Source organism: Taeniopygia guttata, chromosome 4A, assembly GCF_048771995.1.
Source record: "Taeniopygia guttata chromosome 4A, bTaeGut7.mat, whole genome shotgun sequence".
Lineage (NCBI taxonomy): Eukaryota > Metazoa > Chordata > Aves > Passeriformes > Estrildidae > Taeniopygia > Taeniopygia guttata.
This window is the reverse complement of record NC_133029.1, coordinates 18,952,148-18,970,663: the sequence shown is the minus strand read 5'-3', so window position 1 is coordinate 18,970,663 and position 18,516 is coordinate 18,952,148. Positions and strand designations below refer to the sequence as shown.

Below are 18,516 nucleotides of genomic sequence, written 5' to 3'. Positions count from 1 at the left end.
TCTCACTTTTGATGTAGTTTCCTTTTTGAAATTAAACACTTCTGCAGTGGATATGTTGACCACTCTGGAGGTGCTAGCTCTGGAGATAACTGGGGGCTGCCAGGGGCCCACACCTGCTTGAGTGTGCAGCAGTGGGAGCTTCCTTAGGGAGGAGCAGAGCCCACTGCAGCCCTTCTGCTCCCTGGAATCCTCTATGTGTGACCTGAAGAGGGTAAAATCCTCCTGGCTGGGCTAGGAGAGGGTCTGGGCTCCCACCTCTGGAGCTATACCTGGGGAGCTGTTCTCAGGTTCCAGTCTCACCCCATTACTGTCTCTGGAGCAGTGAGGGCTGGCATACCCCATTGTCATAACTCTCTCTAGAGCCATTATGATTTACAGCAGCAGACTCGGGTCCTTGGAGCCCAGAATGAGGGTGCTTGATATCTGTTGTGGTAGTGTGCAGCTGGGAAGAGGGGAGATGTCAGGAAGGGAGCTGGTGTTAACAGAGCTCTAGTCATCAGCTTTAGAGCTTGTGCACTGAGTGCCTTGTGGCTTCTCTGCCTGTCCCCCTGGGAAGGGAGCCCCTCCACGGGGTGGTGGGGAGCTGTGATGGGGAGGGAATAGCCCATGAGTGTGAGGGTAGGCAGGCAGGGGCTGCCTGGTGCAGGAGGCTTGTCAGAGTAGCCGGGACAGGAAATTATGTCTGGGGCTGGCACAGCCTGGAGGACAGCAGGATGGGGTGGGTTTTGGATTGATCCTGCTGAGCAGAGTTTGCTCTTAGTCCCTGTGGACTGTGTGGTCACTGCTCCATGGACATTCCTATGCCTTCCAGAGCCATGGGCACTGCACGGTGAGCCAGGCACCCCACTACACCTCCTACCTTGCAGAGGAGGTGCGGTGGGCAACACAGCAAGCTCAGGTGGCCAGCAGAGCCCTCTCCCAGGATGCCAGGCTCTCACAGAGAGCTCAGACCCTGGGGGCAGAGCGGAGGTCACAGGTGCTGCATGCCACAGAGGCTGCTGTCAGGCATCAGGCTGCCTCCCGATCCTGAGGATGTCTCTCCTGCTGTTTTGCAGATATCCATGAATTCTATGATTTCACGCTGCGCTCTGCACCCGTGCAATCCCCAAGCCTGGATGCACGTCATGGCACAGCCAGGCAGCACCTTGGGTCCAGTGAGCCCAGTTCCACAGTCACACCCAGAGAGCTCCAAAACCTACCTGAGGTAAGAGCCACCCTCGTGGTGCTGCGTGGCCAGATCCTGCACACTCCTGTGCTGAGAGGGACTCAAGGTGCACCCAGGCTGCTGGCCACCACAGCCTGCACAGCTCACATCCAGGCTGTTCCCCCACATTCTCTGTCGTAGCGTGTCTCATTAATGAGGCAACCTCTCTGGTTCACAAGCGTTAATTGAATTACTCGTAATGTGAACAGCTCCAGCTCTGGCTCCTGCTCTGCAGTTGCAGCTGGATTATTTGCTCCTGTCTGACACTGTCTCCCATGGAGGCATTTCAGCTCTCTGATCCAGCCACTTTTGATAAGTGAAGTAGGTTGAGTCTTTCAGGTTTCCCTTTTCAGGATTTTTTCCCAGCTCTCAGATAACTTGTGTCTCTCTTATTTGCATTCTCTTCAATTTTCAACAGCCTTCTAAAAGATACAGCACCAGGTGGAGAGACAGGAATTGAGCAGTAGGGTCTCAGTTATCTCAAAGGCACCAAGGTAAATAAAATTGCCCCGTGTCTTTGCAGGCCTTCTTTCCATCTCCCACTTGCTGCCTCCATCCCCCACTCACTGCCCTGCCATGGGATGCTGTAGGATCCCTCTAATCTAGCGATACACTTGTGCAGAAATACAAAAGTTCAGGGATTCCTCCTTTCAGTGAAATAACCCTATCAGATAAACACCATTTTCTGCCCCAGAGATTGAACTGGCTTCCCATCATATACCTGGGGGTACTCCAAATTTAAGTGTCACATAGGGAAGATGGAGCTGAATGGTATCATCTAAGGAAGATAACTTTAATGGAGCTTGGGGATCAAGAACAAGGAGGTCAAAACAGCCCACAATCATTGCAGGAGATATTTGTGTTCCTCTGACTCAGGAACCACTTTAGTCCCATTTTTTTGGACTCCCTTCACATTGCCAGTCCCTCTAGTTAAAGTCAAACCTGCAGCTCTAGTATGTGTTTAGGAACAAATTTTTAGTGCTGTTATGCCATAAGCCGGGGGATCCTGCTTTGGTTTTTTTGGGTGTCCCGTAGCCTTGATCCACCCAACAGTGATCTCTGCTGGCAATAGCCACCAGTCTCTGTGGCCAAGCCAGTCTGTGAATCCCAAGATTGAACAAGGACATTGAAAAATCAATGTAGAAACAAGCAGGGAAGCAACTGTGGGCCTTGCACAGCTGCTGTGAGCGGTGCCCCTGCTCCTTCCACTGTGCCCTGTCTGTAAGGGGGATGAAAAAAGCATCCTGTCACAGGGTTTCCTGGCACTGAACAAAGCCCAAGCCACTGACACCATCAAATCCCTCCTCCTTTCCCCCAAAAAAATGTGTTTGAGATGTCTTGTGTTGCTGAAACATGACATGCAACCCAGCAATGGCACAGTCCCAGAGTCTGGGGCCAGCAAACCTCCACCGTTTCTTGCAGTGACCCTGCTGGCCCTGGGGCCAGTGCCAGGCAGGCTGACATGAGAGGTGAGATGCCCATCAAAGGCACTAGTCCCCTTGCACGGGGAAGAGTTCATTTTGGCCCTTCCAGAAGCAGTGGAGAGGCTGCAGACAGCTGGCCTGCCATAGCCACATGCCCCCCACTTGTCTCATTTCAGGACTGCTCCTGGGACCATGGGCAGAGGCTCGCCACGGGAGCTGGGGACAGAGCTGAGGGGACAGCGCCACGGCTGGTGAGGGTGACAGCACGGCGGACAGAGGCACCAGCCAGTGTCTGCAGCCTGGTGCTCAGCTCTCACAGCACCCTGCCCCAGGTGAGCCTCCATGCGCCCCACACCACCTCCCGCCCTGCCAGCCCTGTCAGCGGCTGGCACTGAGGGGACAGCACCGGAGCCACATGCTCTCAGCACTGCAGGGATGGTGTGTCTCTCCCCTGGGGCTGGCAGTGTGTCCTCCTGGCTGTTCTGCTGATGCTCACACCAGAAAATCAAGCTGCCACTTTTGCCAGGGGCTGGATGGCCCTGAAATCATCCCCTTGCCTTAGCACATGTGGCCCTGTGTCAGCCCTCAGGGCTCGGAGGGCAGGTGGATGTGGCACAGGAATAACGAGGCTACGAGGCTGCGTGGAGCTGGAAATCCTCCCGGACCCATCCCTCTTGCCCCCAGTTCTGGCACGCTCCCACGTTGCAGATTTCCACATTTTTTTCTCCAAGCTCTTAAATGGCAGGTCAGTTCCTCAGCTTCCTGGGAGCTTTTCTCTGCTGTCTTATTTACTTGGAAACGCCATTTAGTTGGATGTTCATCGTAAAGCTCAGCCTCCGCTTGGTGCAAGAAAATCGTTTGGGTTATGCATTTGAGGGGAGTTTTAGGGATGAGTGAAGGGCAAAATGTACTTTTGGGAAGGATGAAGTGGCCAGGAAGAATGGAGCTCACCACAGGTTTAAAATTATATGAAAATGTTGTTTTTCTTGGCAAAGTTTAAAATAATGCTTGTTTGCTAAGTCTAAGTCTTCTTCCAAAGTATTTTAAACACAAAACTTGCACTGCCTCTCTCTTCTGTCCTTTTTAAAATGTTTTCCTTCTTTTTCTGGACTGCAATAAAATGGGTAATACCCCATTTTTTTTTCTTACTGTTTAATTTCTCCTTTTCTCTTGTTTCTCTCTACATTTTCAATCATTCACCATATTTTTAGTAGTTTTTGAAGGGCAAGACAGTGGTTTTCTGAATATGACAAGAAGATGAGCTTGGCTGCTGATTTCCATTTGCCAGTGGGTGGGAAACACCACCACAGGGGAGTCACAGGGCAAAACCCATGAGAGGGTGAGAGCCTGAGCAATTTGGAACAGATTTTGTTGTGATTTTAAGGGATTTTCTTCCTAACTGTCCCAGGCCATGAAGTACAGCAGCTCTTGCATCCAGCCCCAAATGTCTGGCTGAGTTGCAATGTCTCCTTTAGCAACAGGCACCTAGTTTTAATTTTAAGGCTTCATGCCATGGGGAATCTGCTTTGTCCCTGGCCTGGCTGGCCTGATGATTATTTATCCTTCACATTAAAAATCTGTATTTTACTGTTAGCCTCTATTTCTCTTGGTTTAGCTCCCAGCACCAGGAAATTTTGCTGCCTTTGTTTGCTAGGATGAAGGACCTTGGCAATCAGAAATGTTCCTAACATGTAGGTATTTATAGATGCATCTAAGTTCCCTCTTAACTTTCCCTTAGATAAACTAAACAGATTGGCTTCTTCACTCACTCACTGTTGAGGCAGGTTGTTCCAGACCTGAAATAATTCCTGTCATTCATTTCAGCCCCCTTCTTTCCTAGCCTGTGTCAGCATGGGGCCAGTCCTTGGTACCAGGTGCTGGAGCTTTAGGGGTCATTCATTTGCAGGGCCTGCAGCTGCCAGCCCTGAGCAGGGGGGTGACCACCCTGAGATGGAGGAACAATGGGGACCTGGGTGGGCAGACTGGGACTCTGGAAGGAGTGTGCTTTGGCAGGGCTCTCATCTGCAACCTCCTTCATCCCAGAGGATGGTCATTTCACAGCATGGTTGCAGACAGAGCAGGGAGCTGGAGGTGAAAAGCTGTGAGGATGGTAGTGTTCAGTGCCAGGTATTGTCATGCCTGTAGTCCTGCCTGAAACTTGGCTTTCTGCAGAAACCCAGCAGCTTTCCTGAAAACTGGAGCCAAGCAGTGCTGGAAAGCTGCAGGCTCGAGCAGAGGTCCTCTGCAGCAGCCCCTGTGCTGGGATGCAGAGTCCTTTATCACAGCGGTGAGCCTTTTGCCAGGATGTCACCTTCACTGCTGAATACAGACCTTGCTCTGACAGAGGGAAGCATTTCCAGCATCCTGCCTCCATGTGGCAGGATCAGGTGTCTGGGGCAGGCTGTGCTGCTGGACCACAGCACAGGCCCAGTTTCTTCACTCCTTCACTCCTGCATGAAGGCACTGAGGACACCTCAGCTCCTGCCAGCATCACATCCCATGTCAGTTCTCAACAGCAACAGCATGCAGGACAGCACCAGGGCTGGACAACGCCTACACACCCAGCTCCTGCCCTGCTCCATGGGGACTTACTGCTTTTCAGCCTTCAGTGTGGGCTTTTTATGCCACAGGCATTTCTAAAGCAGGTTTCAGAAAAATACCTGAGCTGCAAAGTTGCACTTGGAAGAACCAGGGAAGCTTTTATAAGTTAATGATAGTTAATGCTAGGGCAGGGGAGCACCAGCTGCCACTCAGGTGCCATCAGCCCAGGAGCAAGAGCTCTAGTAGATACCCTGCCACAGATGAAAGGCAACATGATGACTTGGCTTTTCCTACCTGAAGTAAGTGCAATTCTCGTATTGCATCCATCAATGTAAATAAGTTTTCCGTTGCCCTGGCTTTGTCCTTTCCCCTGCCTGCAGCTCTCCACTGCAGTGTTAACAGAGCAAAAGCTACCACGACCTGCTTCAGCCAGGACGATGCACATCAAGTAGATTGTCTCTCCACACAAAAGCTTCCAGGAACAGGAAATTTCTGCCTGCTGGTGAGAATATGGGTGTGCTCTGAAGAGCCCTGCGGCATGCAAATGGCTGCTACAAAGGAAGAAGTGCCGGTAAATACAGCTCCAACATGTGCTTCCTGTTGAGACTTAGTGGCTGAAACCATCTCTCCATGGTAAAGTGGATATTCAGCCCTCAACGGGGCAAGAGCAAAGGGACTTTTCCAGATAAAAAGCCCTGTTGAGGCTAATAGAGGCAAAACCCTGCCTGAATTCTGCGGCTTGTGCAGTTTTATTTATTGAATCCTTCATTTCAACCTTTTCCCGAGCCCTGTGGTTGCCTTAGCAGGACTGCTCAGGGCTCAGGTGCAGGAAGGCTCAGGAGGTTGCTGCTGTGGCCGATGTCACTCGCCTCCGCTCCCAGGCTGCCAAGGAGGCTGCTGCTCTCGGAAACGCCGTTTCCATCCTCTGTGCAGGGAGCAGCCAGCTGTAAAGATAAATGAAAGAGGAACAATGCCGCTGATGAGCAGAGCTTTGCGCCTGCGAGGAAGCGCTGCTCTTCCCCTGCCACCCTCTCCTGCTACCCGGCGTGGCACTGCAGCGTCTCTGACTTCATCCCCGTCACCGCCCGGTGCGGGGCCGCCCTCCGCCTCCGCCGGCCCGAGCATCCCTCCCGGCTGCCGAGGTGTTTGTTCCTCGCCGTGCTGCCCGCGCACAGCTCTGCCCTGGCTCGGCCTGCCGGCTGACACAGGGCACAGCAGGTCCTGATACGACAGAGGACAGGCATTCCATGCGTGCTCTGCAATCAGTGGTGAATAAGGAACCTCGCTGACAGGGGTCACTGCTGCTCCGGCAGGCTCTGGGTGTGTGGGATGCCTCTGAGCACAGCCCGCAGCATGAGAGGTGCAGTCTGCGCTTCAGATCTGTGGGGCTGAGGCCAGAAATGCCCCAGTCCCGCTCCCTGTATCCCAGGGAGGACACAGCTCCGACAGAAACGCCCTGTCAGGGTGTTGGGAGCCCTCTCTGCTGCACCTGCTGCGGACGAAGATGCATCCGTCTGCCCCATAACCCATGGCTCAAGTGCCAAAGGGTCCATGGAGCTCCCTGGGGCATTTGGCAGAAAAAGGCAAGCTGTGCCACCAGTGTGACGACCGACTGGCTGATTCTCTCATCCTTCTCTCAAGTATTTTCTCCTATTCCCCCGAGTGCCTTTGGCCAGACCAAAGGGCGTTCCCATGCTGTGCACCTTTGCCTGCCAGGAGCAGCAGGTCAGGATGGGATGGGCGTGTGGCAGATGCTGCAGCTGCAGAGATGCCAGCTGTGAACTCCCTGCTCCCCTGGCTTGGCTGCAGCCTCACGGCTCTCCATTTTCTCTGTGAGATACAGGAGAGGGGAAGCACCAAGGACCTGTTTGCTGTTGCATGGAGTGTCAGGGAAATGAAGCAGATCTCTGATGTGGGTGAATGTCTGACAATGAAAGCAGCCCCAGCAAGAAGCCCGTCAGGTTGCTTGGTTGCATGTGCCCTGCTGTCCTCACCACCCCATGCCCTCTCTGTAGGCTGACTGGGCAGGCAGCTGAAGCTGTTGCTGCAGGCCAGACTTTACAAGGCCACTGCTTTACCTCGATCCGAGCTCATCAGCATCAGCCCTGCAACCCCAAAATCCCAGGAAGCAGCTAATGCTCAAGCAATGGGACCGCAGAAGCAACCAGCTCCTGGGGGAACTCCCCCCTTCCCATTGCATCCCCATGCAAATGGAGAGCATGTTTATTTTAGAAGAAGCAGAGAAGAAAAGCAGAAACCCCCAGCCCAGAGGCTGCTGCTGCCCAGTGTTACTTTTTGTGCCTAGAGGTCACTTCAGAGCATTCAGACGCTCTCCAGTGATTTTGTGTTTTCCCATTGCAGACACAGGCTCAAAAGCCAAAGTGCTGAACTCAGGAGGGTGGCTGTCTGTAGTAACACACATAGACTGAACCACACATCAGCCCTGCACAGCAGGGACACCCAGCTGGGCAACCTGTGTCCCAGGGATGCTGCTGCTCACGGGGCGGGGGCAGCAAGGGCTGTGTCATTAGGAGATGTCACTTCAGTGGATATTTTGGGGTTGAATAGCCTCAGCTTTACTAGAGGCTCTTGCTATTCCTGCTGTAGAGATGGACATGCTTAGACTTCAGTTCTCCCAGCTCAATATCCAGCTTCAGCAAAGGATGAAGAAGTCAGTAGAGACACCAAGCTGTCAAACCAAAATCTCATGCATGGTCACCTATTCCTACTCTACCTGGGGACTTTTTGTCTAATACCAGCAGCAAAAAGAAGATCCTTGCAGACACAAGATTTTTCTGGCTGTGCAGCATAAGAAAATCTTGATGGATGTGGTGTCTCCATTCACCCAAGTAATTGTCAATTTTTTGAAAGTATTGTAATGCAGTTCTCCCCATGCAATGGCAGAAAGGGAACGGTGAGGGGGGGGCTCTGGGGAGTGTTCAGCAGAGAGCCATGCTCCGGAGCCATCCAGACAGGCATGGAGTCCATCCATCCTCCCTCCAGATCAGTGCTTCATCTTTGCCTCCATGTAGTGTCTGCGTCTGCCTGTCCCCAAGGGAGCACAGCTGCTGCAGAACTTGCACACTGATGAGATTCACAATCATAGGTTCCATGTGTAGCTCTGAAACCAAGAACCAAGACCATTCACAGGTATCTCCAGCAGCATGGGTACTGATCAGGGGCCAGGCCCATCGGTGTCTTGGCCAGGAGCTCAGTGAGCTGCTGCACTGCCTCTGCTGGGTCTCTGTCTGCTCTGCTCATCAAGTTTCCCAAATGTGCTGATGCAGGGTCCACACAGTAGCCTCCAGGTTCCTCCTTTCCTGCTTTGCCTTGTCAGGTGATTGACCATATCCTGCCACAGCCAAAGCCAAGCACTGAAGCCTGTCTCATGTAACAGACCCACCAGGGGCTCAGAAATGGAAGCCAGAGCATGGGCTGTGCCACCCTCTCCTCCACCCCTCCAGATTCCACTCCCTCTCACAGCCACCCCAGCACCTCAGGAGGGTAAGGACAAATCCCTCGGGCGCATTTCTGCAAAACAAACAAGCTCCTTTCTCCATTTTTAAATAAATAAACCAAGCTTGAAGGCAGAGCCTGGCAGGCCAGCTGCTTTCTATCTGGAGTGCTGGAGCTGGGGGAGCGTCACTGTATCTTAATGGCATCAGGCTGGACAGAGATCAGGATTCTGGTGGCAGAAGCAGTACTGATAATGTTATAAAAAAAGCAGCAATAATAACTGCTCATGAAGGTTTATGGTCTTTTGGATTTGGAGGATCAGTATCAAGCTATGCTGAGAGATGTATTATCCTCGGCATTGGTAGGAGCTGGGGGAAGTGCCGGGGGAGGACAGTAAATGAGTGTGGGTTTGGAAATCATCCCTCCAATCCAAGTGTGAGCCCTTGGAAAGGTGCTCTCTGCTGTGTGCTGGCTCCTCTTGCCTTGCTCTGCCTGCTCTGGAGGGTTAAACCGTGTGTGGCTGCAGCAGTGGCAGCATTTCAAGCCAGTCTTGGCCCTGTTGCAGGAAGCAAGGATTCACCCCAGGGCAGCACCTGCCAGAGCCCTGCAGCCTGCAGGTACAAAGCACCTTGTCAGAGTCTTGCTGCCATCGCACCTAAAAATTATTCCAAGTGTTGAGGCTCAGGCAAAGGCCTCCTGCAGTCTGTGGCCTGGATAGCTGCAGGGGCTGGCACTGCTCAGGTACACCAGTGTCTGTGCCCAAAGCACTGGCATGCAGACCATTCTGCCTGGCCAACATTGCTTCCCCAGCCTCACAACCAGCTCCCACCTGCACGTGTCCAGGAAACACAACAATGTCCTGCCAGGCTGTTCCCCCCTCCTGGAGGGGTATTTTTAGACCAGATCATTTCACGGCCTGGGCTACAGCAGACTGAGGGAGGAGCAGTGGCAGAGCAAGGAGGGGGCATTGCACTGCAGCGCAGGGGGAGACCAGGCTGCACCTGGAGCTGGGCTCATTGCAGCCCCATTGTTGCACTGTTCATTCCCTCCCCCTTGGCACATATTGCACAGCTGTGTCCCTTCTCTGCAGTGGTAGATTTTGCACAGCTGAGTCTCACGGGGTGCTTCTGCAGGAAGATGTCATCAGCTTTAGTATTCCAGTGCTGTGCGAGCGCTCCTGCGTTCCTGATCTGGCCTGAACAAGAGTAGGGTGCTGAAAGGGCTCTCTCGATGCCTGCTCTGTCTCACGCCGTGCCTTGGCAGTCCGTGGCCTTTGGGGGGAAATCAGCCCAGCTGTGTGCTCTGGCCAGTGTCCGGGGATGTCCGATCCCTGCAACCTGACCATCCCGTGTGCAAGCCTCGCAGTCAGGGTGAGGAAAACTGGCACATCACCGTCAGCACCGTCCACCCTCCAGGGCTTGTGTTGCTAGCATGTTACTCTTGAGGAAGGCACGGGTGCGCCTGTGCCTCAGGTCGGCTGCTCATCCCGCAACTGCGACCCGCTGTGAAGGTCACCTCGGAGCTTCCCAAGCGGCCGTGTGGGCACGGGCGGGTGGCGGCAGTGCGCCTTTAAGAGGGCCCCGTGCGCGGGCCGGGGGCCTGCGGCGCGCGCGCTGATTGGCCGGTTGAGTGGCGCGCGCGGCGGGGGCGGGGATAGCCATTCACAAATTTCCGAGCGGCCCTTCCTCCCTTAAAGGGGCAGGGCCGGGCCAGCCAGGCGCGCGCCTCCCGTTCGCCGCGGGTGCCCGTGGCTCCAAGGGACACCAGCACTGGTTTGTCTCCCCGCGGCTGGGCAGGTTTCCCTGCCGGGAGGTGTGTTCTGGGGCAGCACTGCCCGGATGAGGCAGCAGCATCCCTGTGAATCACTGCCTGTGGGCGGTGGGAGGTGCAGAATGGGCTTTGCTCCATCTGGAAGGGGCAGGTTGGAGCAGGGCTGGCCGGGGGAAAGGGAGAATGCGTGTTCCCCACAGAATTCCCCCTTCTTGTTCCCTGAGCAGGGTGGGAATAATCGAGGAAGGGACATCTCTGGGCCCTGGATGGGGAAAGGTCCCTCAGAGCAGGTGTGTGCTGCCCGGGCAGCCCCAGCTCTGGGCAGAGTGCTGCTGAGCCCTTGCCTCCCTTTCAGAGCCGCGCGTTGACCCGCTCTGAGGAGAGTGCCTGTTCCTGCAGGGACGGGGCCTGATGAGGGACCCTGAGAGTCAGCCTGTGGGGCTTTGTGGCCCCAAGATCATTTCAGCTTAGGCAGAACCAGCCAGGAGATCTTCACAGGCTTGTACAGCCCAGGCAGGGTGTGTTTGGCTCCCACTAAGGCTGAAGTATGTGGCCATACCCAGGGGCAGTTTGGGGCTAGTAAAGGATGCAGGGAAACAGGATTGCTGGTGGTATCACACTAGGCACAAGCCAGACATCAAGGTACATGACCAGAAAATTAGTAACTGATTCTTTTAAAGATAGTGAGATTTCAAAACACCTTGCTGTGGTCCTGGTGTGGAGTGGCGAAGTTGTGCCCTGGTCACGCTGTCAAACCTTCCCTCTGCTCTGTCATTTTCTAAAGGAAATGAGGCACACACAACGAGTGGGCACACACAACGAGTGGGCACACACAACGAGTGGGCACACACAACGAGTGGGCACACACAACGAGTGGGCACCCATGGGCCATGGGGCACGTCGGTGCTGTGATTGCCGTGCCATTGCAGCAGCAAGGCTCCCCCCTGCTCTGGAGGGAAGTGCTTTAAGGCAGCCCACAGCCAGCCCATGCCTCGAGTGCTCCAACACAGGGCAGGAGCATCCCTGCCAGAGATGGGAGAGCAGCTGTGGGCATTGTGAGGCTGTCAGGAGTTCCACGAAGCCTGCATTCGTTTGTTATTAAATAATGCCTCCAGGCTTTCCTTTACAGGCAAGGAGCCTGAGCCCTGCTGTAAGGACCTGCTTCAGGTCTCCATCACTCCTCTCCTCTCCTCTCCCCCAGACAGCCATGAAGACAGTTGTCCATTATGTGAGTTGCAGAAACCAACCAATGGTGTTTGTTAAAGACTCTCGTGCCACAAGCGAGTGTGGTATTCATGTGTCCTCTGAACAGAGAGAGACTTAGCTTTCTCAGGAGAAATCCTGAGAGAAGCAGAGAAAAGAGAATCAAAACAATTCTTATCTCATTTGCTGGGCCTGTGTTTGTGCACATGTGGAATGTGTTATGGAGATTGTTTACCTAAGAGTGATTTGTTAATTGGACTCTGCTGATGGTAGTTTGGATTCATTGACCAATTAGGTCACAGCTGTGTCGGGACTCTCAGCAGAGAATCACGGGTTTTTCTAGTTTGTGATAGTTCTTGTTAGTGTAATATAGTTATAGTATAATATAGTTTCATAAAGTAATTAATTTGCCTTCTGATATCATGGAGTTCCTGCACATCATTCCTGCCGGTCGGGCATCATAGCACCAATAAGCGAGGATACAGCAACTGGGCAATGTATCAGGTATCATTAATAGAATAAAAGTTGTTTTGCCCTGGAGGAGAATAATTTGTTGGGCATCTGCCCTGAAAGTGCTGAGAGCTATTGCTCCCTTGGTATGCCTGGTTAGTATTATCCCAGTTGCACATTTCCCAGCGTGAATTGCTGCTGGTGGCAGGAAGGAATGGCCATGAAGTGAGATGTTTCTTATCCTGTCCCTTCCCTCTCAGCTGTGACTGCACAAACCCTCCAGTGTTCACAGGAGCCTCCAGCCCTATTTGTGCACAGTATCTATGCAGCCAGCTCTGCAGAGCACCTCTTCAAGTTCCAATTGAGAAGCCCCAGGCCCAGCAAATGGCAAATTCCTGCTGGGTGGAGTCTGTGTTAGTGCTAAGCAACTGACTGTCAGACTGAGCCATGTTCAGTTGGTCTTTCTCTTTACTGCTCATCTCCTCCTAGTCTGCCCACCCAGATATGTGTCCCTGCTGCCTCCCTGGGCTGCACGTATTGGCTGTCTTTTTGCAGGTGATGGTGATGGAAAAAGGTACCTCTCCCCATGCAAAACTGTCCTCCCCCTCCTCCTGAGCATTATATAGACTCCCTCTCTGCACCCAGGCTCAGAGCAAACCTGTGGCTTCAATTCCCCGGGCAGAATCCAGCTCCTCTTGGGTGACAGTCAAGCTCTCACGTGGCTGCTGTTTCTGCAAGGAACTGCCTGCCTTCAGTCTGCCCCATCTTCCGATCTCCTGCTCCTAGAAGGGCTGTAGGTACTACAAACCTGCAGTGCCTGGTGCCTCACACTTGCCTTCCTCTTCCTGCAGGACTTCATTTGAGAGGAAGGAAGCGGCAGCAGGGTCTGAAATGCTGGTGACACCAGATAAAACCGAGCTCTGTGCCATCTTCATGCCTTGTAAATAGCATCATCTCCGGGAATTCCTTGGCACTTTGCTGAAATTAGCACCTGTAAAAAGAGCAGCTGCCAAAGCTGAATTTAAATAAGACAGGGAGAATACGGTAGGAAGAGGGTAGAGAATGAGAGAGCTCTTGAATTGCTTCCCTCCATGAAGGCACCTGCCTGGAAATCAGCTCTCATCTCCTTTAGCCCTGCTCAAAGCTCATGCAAGATGCCCACAGCTGCCTCAAAGTGCTGGGCACTGTGCCTGCCCTGCCAGACACAGGCCTGGGCCCCCCAGTGCAGGTGCCCGCTTCACTTGGTCTCCCAGCAAAGCCACCCCTAGTTCCCCAAATGCCACTACTCACTAAAACAAGCTGTGGTCTCTGGTCAACCAGCTCTGGCCTTTTAAGTGTGATTAGGTATCCCAAGTCCTGTGCAGCATTAGGGAACGTTGCAAGCAGGCAGCAGCAACCATGGATTACTATTTTCCCTTTTAATTGGGGCTAGCAGGTGGCACATGTAGTTCATTACAAATGCAAAGGAATGAAACAACTCTTGTGGCAGCTAAAATGGGGTTTGGGGAGGGGAGATGCAAAGGGTAAGGAAGGACTCTAAAGAGCTGTGACAGCTGAGGCTCAAAACCCCTCTGTTTGCAACTGGCAATGAAGCACTAACAGATAAGAGAGCTGGGGAAAGTGGCATGGGGTGGAGACTATAATCATGGCCTTCCAGGGCTGGCAGTGAGGGTGTTTCCCATGTGGACATGCCCATTGCATGAATGGCTGTGAAGGCTGCAGAGACCGAGCAGTGAGAGAACCAGACACCTTCCTTGCGGAGGATGCACCAAAAAAAGGAAAAAAATGGGAGGGAAAAAAAAATCAAATTAAATGCTTCTCTTTATTGTTCACTCAGCTCCTTATTGAAGCATTTTTCCCTAACAGCTCTTGTCCTTTGCTTCTGCGCTTCCTCCCATGAGTAAATGCCCATGTCCTTGCCTGCCCCATCCCAGGACAGAGTGACAAGGGATATGTCTGGAGCAGGACAGGTGTGAGCAGTTGGGGTGACAAACTCTGCTTGTGCAGTTCCCTGGTGCTTTCCTCCCACCCAAGTCAGCTTCTTGCAGACATGGGGCGCCTGACTGACCTTGGCCCAAAGATGGCTTTGGGGAAGGCCTGTGGCACTGGAGAGGCCTCACTGGGTGGCCACTGCAGGGTCCCTGCAACCTAACCATGCCATCCCAAGGTAGGAAGTGCAGTGGGAAGGAGGTTTGCAGCTGGGATGGAGCAGTAATTAGTTATGCCCAGGTACCGAGCACATCTCATTGATGAAGTTATCTCAGAGGTGCCAATGGGTGGGCAGGTAACAAGGAATTCATGTCCTTTTGGTCTCATGGGTGAGACACTGGCCACCTGCCCTTCTTTACAAGGCTTTTTGCTCTACTTTGGTACAGCAATCCTCTATCACAGCTTCAGTCTGGCCCCAGTCCCTCCTGTCATTCCCATCTGATGGCACAAGGAGCAGTAAAGATGTGGAGATAATCCTAATTCCTTAAAGCCCGAAGTGAAAAATCCTCTCTTAAAGCCAACAGGAAACTGCACGGTTTCCTGCCATGCACTCAAACACAGTTTTTCATTGATTAATTCTGAACAAGCTTGCTTTGCATGCCGGCATCCCACGCTGCCCTGCCCTAGTGAGCTCCTGGGGTCTGCAACGTCCTGTGGCACTGAGCTCTGCAGTGGGAACACTGTATTGTGTGCTGCCATTGGCTTCATCTTGGTACATCTCTTTGGGTCCGTGCCACAGTGCCCCTGTGTCCAGAGACAGCCCAGGGGAGCAGCGGGGTGAGCCTCACTGGTGGAGCTATTTCTGAGGGCTCAGCAGCGCTGCTGTGCTTGGCTGCTTGATGTCACCATGCTGAGGACAGATGCTCTAGGCTTGCTGTCCAGGAACATTATGATTGTTCTGAGCCTGCAGCAGGGAAATGTGTCTAAGCCACTCCAACATTCTGTGGCATTAAACCACCGCTGTGATTGAGGTGACCTGAGCACCGTCTGTAGACGGTGAAGTGCAGGCAGTGCTGGAGAGGACAGGTGCAGCACTGTGCAGTGGGCAACACGGCACTTGGGGGCAACGCCAGTCCTGATTTTGGGGTGTCTTCTGCCCCCTTCCCTTCACTCAGAAACAACCATTCCACCTGACTGCTTGAAAGCAAACCCTGCAGGAGTACCTCTGTGTGTGGAGGGGAAGTGCAGAAGTAATTTTGTACTGCAGTTTAAAGAGCTAAAGGAACGGGGAGTGGACAGGGGCATTTATCTGACCAGCCACCATGCACTTCCTGCTCCCACAGCCCTGCTCGTGCCCAGGGCCATATTGCACCAGCTGCAGGAGGCCAGGAGGAGCCTTGCAGACCTTGGAACCTGAACTGAGGTGTTGCACCACCATATCTTGTGGCTCAGCTTGTGTCTTTTAGCCATAGCCTGTGGGAGCCCAGTGCACATTTCATTGCTTCTCTACATATTTATGTACCATTTATTTAAAATAGTTTTTCACCCAGCCTAGTGTTTTTTACAACGTTTAGGCATTAAGAGGCCAGGTTCAGGTTCTAAATGGTCAGATGTGGGGGTTTGTAATGGTTTTTCTCTCTCTCCCCATCAATTTGTCTGGATGGCTCTTCTGAACTTCTTCCAGTCCTGCGCTTCTTTGCAAGAGGTGAAGGACTGCTGAGCTGTACTTGGGAGCAGCACCCCTGCCCTGCTGCACCAGTAGGCATTTCTGCTCTGCTTTTACCATCCCCTGATGACAGTAGGTGGAAGGCCCAGCAAAGGCCCTCGTGGTTTCTACACCGTTCTACACCTGTGGCTCGTGGGGCAGTGCTGTTCTGGATGGAACATCCCCAGGGTGCTGTTCTGGATGGAACACAAGTGGTAACATTTTCAAAAAAGCAAGGTGAGAACTGATAGAGACGCAACAGAGGTACTGCTACCAGGCTAGCGACCAGTTCAGATCTGGAAAAATTATTTCCTACTCCAGTGCGGGCCACAGCTGAAGCAAAGCGAACCCCTCTTGGTGTCAATCACAAAGCTGGCAGGGCTGGCACGGCCGCGCGGGGCTGGAGGAACGGCGGGCGCTGCACAAGGGCTGCCCGGTGCGCAGGAGGCGGGCTGAGAGCAGCCGCAAGGTGATGCGTGAGGCAGCGCAGCGCAGCGTTCTGCTCCCTCTGGATGCCGCCTGCGCGGGGGCCGCGGGGGCGGCGCGGCCGGGGTCTGCCCGGAGCGCGGGGATGAGCGGCGCCCCCGACACCGGGGCGGGGCGCGGAGGTTCCGCCGGCGCGGATTGGTCGCTGCGGGGGAGGGGAGGCGAGGGATGCTCCGCGCCGCCGCAGGTGCCGCGGTCCCCCATCGAGCCGAGCCGAGCCGGGCTGGGCTGAGCCGCCCCGTGCAGCCGAGCGGCTCGGAGCTGCTGCCCCGCGGCCCGCGTCAGGAGCGGCCCCGGCACTGGGTGGCATTGCGGACGATGCCGCGGCGCGCCCCCGCGGAGATCACCGCCCTGTAACACCATCCCCCTCCCTTCCTCCTCTTCCTCCTCCTCCCACGGGGCCGGGGGCGCCGAGCGGACGAAGAGGCGGCAGGCGCGCCTTGCGCGGGGCGGGGGCCGCTGCCGCCCCCTGAGCATCCCTACCTCCCTCCTCCCTACCTCCCTCCGCCCTTCCGCGCCGCCCCCCTCCCTCCCTCCCTCCCTGCCGGCTCTATGGTGTGAGGGCAGCGATGCACAAGCACCATCACTGCTGCAAGTGTCCCGAGTGCTACGAGGTAACGCGGATGGCGGCCCTGCGGCGCATGGACCCCCCCTCCTACGGCGAGTGGCAGCACGAGCAGTACGGCTACGGCGGCTACGGCTCGCAGACCCTGCCCGCAGCCGGGGGGGCCGTGCCCGCCGCCCGCGGCAAGGCCAAGCTGGCGCCCCCCGCCCGCGACCCCGCCGCGCTGAAGCCGCCGCCGGCGCCGGGCAAGAGCGCGGCCAAGGTGAACGGGAGCGGCCCGGGCTGGTGGCCCGAGTGCACGTGTTCGAGCCGCGACTGGTACGAGCAGGTACGGGCCAGCCCCGGGCAGCGGCTCCCCGGTGCGGGACGCGACGGGGCGGGCGGCTGTCGGGGTAACGCAGGGTTCCTGGCGGGTTCCTGGCGGGTTCCTGGCGGGTTCCTGGCTCGCTGTAGCATCACCCCCGGGGCGCCGCGAGCAGCCGACGTGGATGCTGGCGCTGCTGGGGCTGGGTACCGGCGTCGCTGCGGTTGGCCGTCGGACTCGCTCGGGTTGGCGTTGCCGTTGTTCGGGCTGGCTCCTGCGGTCCTGCCCAGCGTAGGAGCCTGGCACTGGAGCAGTCTTCCCAGGGCCGAACGGGGTCAAATGGATCTTGCTTGGTGCAAGGTGGTCGTCGGACGTGATGTATTTTGGACACCCCACCTGAGGTGCTGGCTGCTTGCGATGCCGATGCCTGAAGCTCTGGCAATACCAAGGGCATCCCATCATGCTGTGTTTAGCAGGCATGGTGCGTGCTGCCCGCTGGGCAGCCTCGTGGGTTCACAGTGTTGCTTGCCAGCGCTCCCAAACTGTCACCCACTCTCCACTGAGTTGTGGTTTCCTCGCTCTGCTGCTGCGTCCCTGCTCCCCGAGATTATTACGTAACCCTGCTCTGGTCGGTGGCGTGCTGTGTGCATTCTGCCCCATTTCACTGCCTCCATTTCTTCCCACACACATTCATTTTATTAGTGTTCTCCAGGACCTATTCTCGGGCTGTGTCTCTCTCCCCTAAATGGAGAGACCAGTCTTGTTTTGAACCCACAACCAGCTTAGAAAATGGTTGGATCTTTTTGCAAAGCATTAAAATGGAGGCTAGACCCTGCCTGGAAAACAATTTACACAGCTTGAGAGAAAGGCATTTCCCTTTGCTTCTTCTGCTTCTTTCATTCATTATCTTCAGCCTCACATGATTTCTTATTGATCTTTCTAATTATTATTTCAAGATGCTGTAGCAGGCAGACACACAGGAATCAATGGAAATTCTCTCCTCCTCTGCTCTCGGCAAACACAACCCTCTTCTTCCCTTCCTCTGTTTTTTCTTCATTACTGTCTGTCTGTAGCTCTGGTTGAAATAATTAGATTCATAACTGATAGCTGAGATTATATTTACAGAAGGCACCAAAAACTCCAGCCACTTTCCTATGAGCCTGGTCCTGCTTTCTCTCTCTTTCTCTGCCACTCTTTGTATCAAAATCAGCCTCAGTTATCTCTCACTTGCTGATTCCTGGCAAGCATCCTTTCATCTTTCCTCCACTATCTCTTTCCTTCCCTCCATCCAAAGCAGCAAGCTCAGGGAGCAGAAAATAGAAGCATGTTTGCTCCCTCTTTTCTACTCCTGCTTGCATGAAAGGTCCAGCCCAGTATTCCTAGTAAGACAATTGCAAGCAGTGTGAGAAGGAAGTGATGCCAGCTGCATTGCTGTCGTGGCAGGCTGGGCAGGGGAGCCTTTCATGTTTTTGCAATGGT

General features: G+C 54.4%; 1 protein-coding gene and 1 long non-coding RNA gene across 15 annotated transcripts in view; one reads left to right on the top strand and one right to left on the bottom strand.

Annotated features, from left to right (window-relative positions):
• The window catches only part of DLG3 (discs large MAGUK scaffold protein 3), a 77,325-nt gene that overhangs the window by 8,963 nt on the left and 49,846 nt on the right, over positions 1–18,516 (top strand). For 9 of the 14 annotated variants that reach the window (XM_030273001.4, XM_030272997.4, XM_072929296.1 and 6 more), the window contains 2 exons: positions 1,056–1,204; positions 2,805–2,960. In XM_030273001.4, coding sequence (XP_030128861.1) covers positions 1,056–1,204; positions 2,805–2,960 — 305 coding nt within the window. Of the gene's footprint in view, positions 1–1,055; positions 1,205–2,804; positions 2,961–12,954; positions 17,062–18,516 lie in introns of those variants that run through there. The other 5 variants (XM_030273005.4, XM_030273003.4, XM_030273002.4 and 2 more) reach the window with 2 other exon arrangements.
• Positions 3,570–6,347, bottom strand: LOC140684184 (uncharacterized). The gene is made up of 2 exons (XR_012056100.1): positions 6,211–6,347; positions 3,570–6,113 (listed from the first exon to the last, which is right to left on the bottom strand). It is a non-coding gene; the product is annotated as an uncharacterized lncRNA (long non-coding RNA).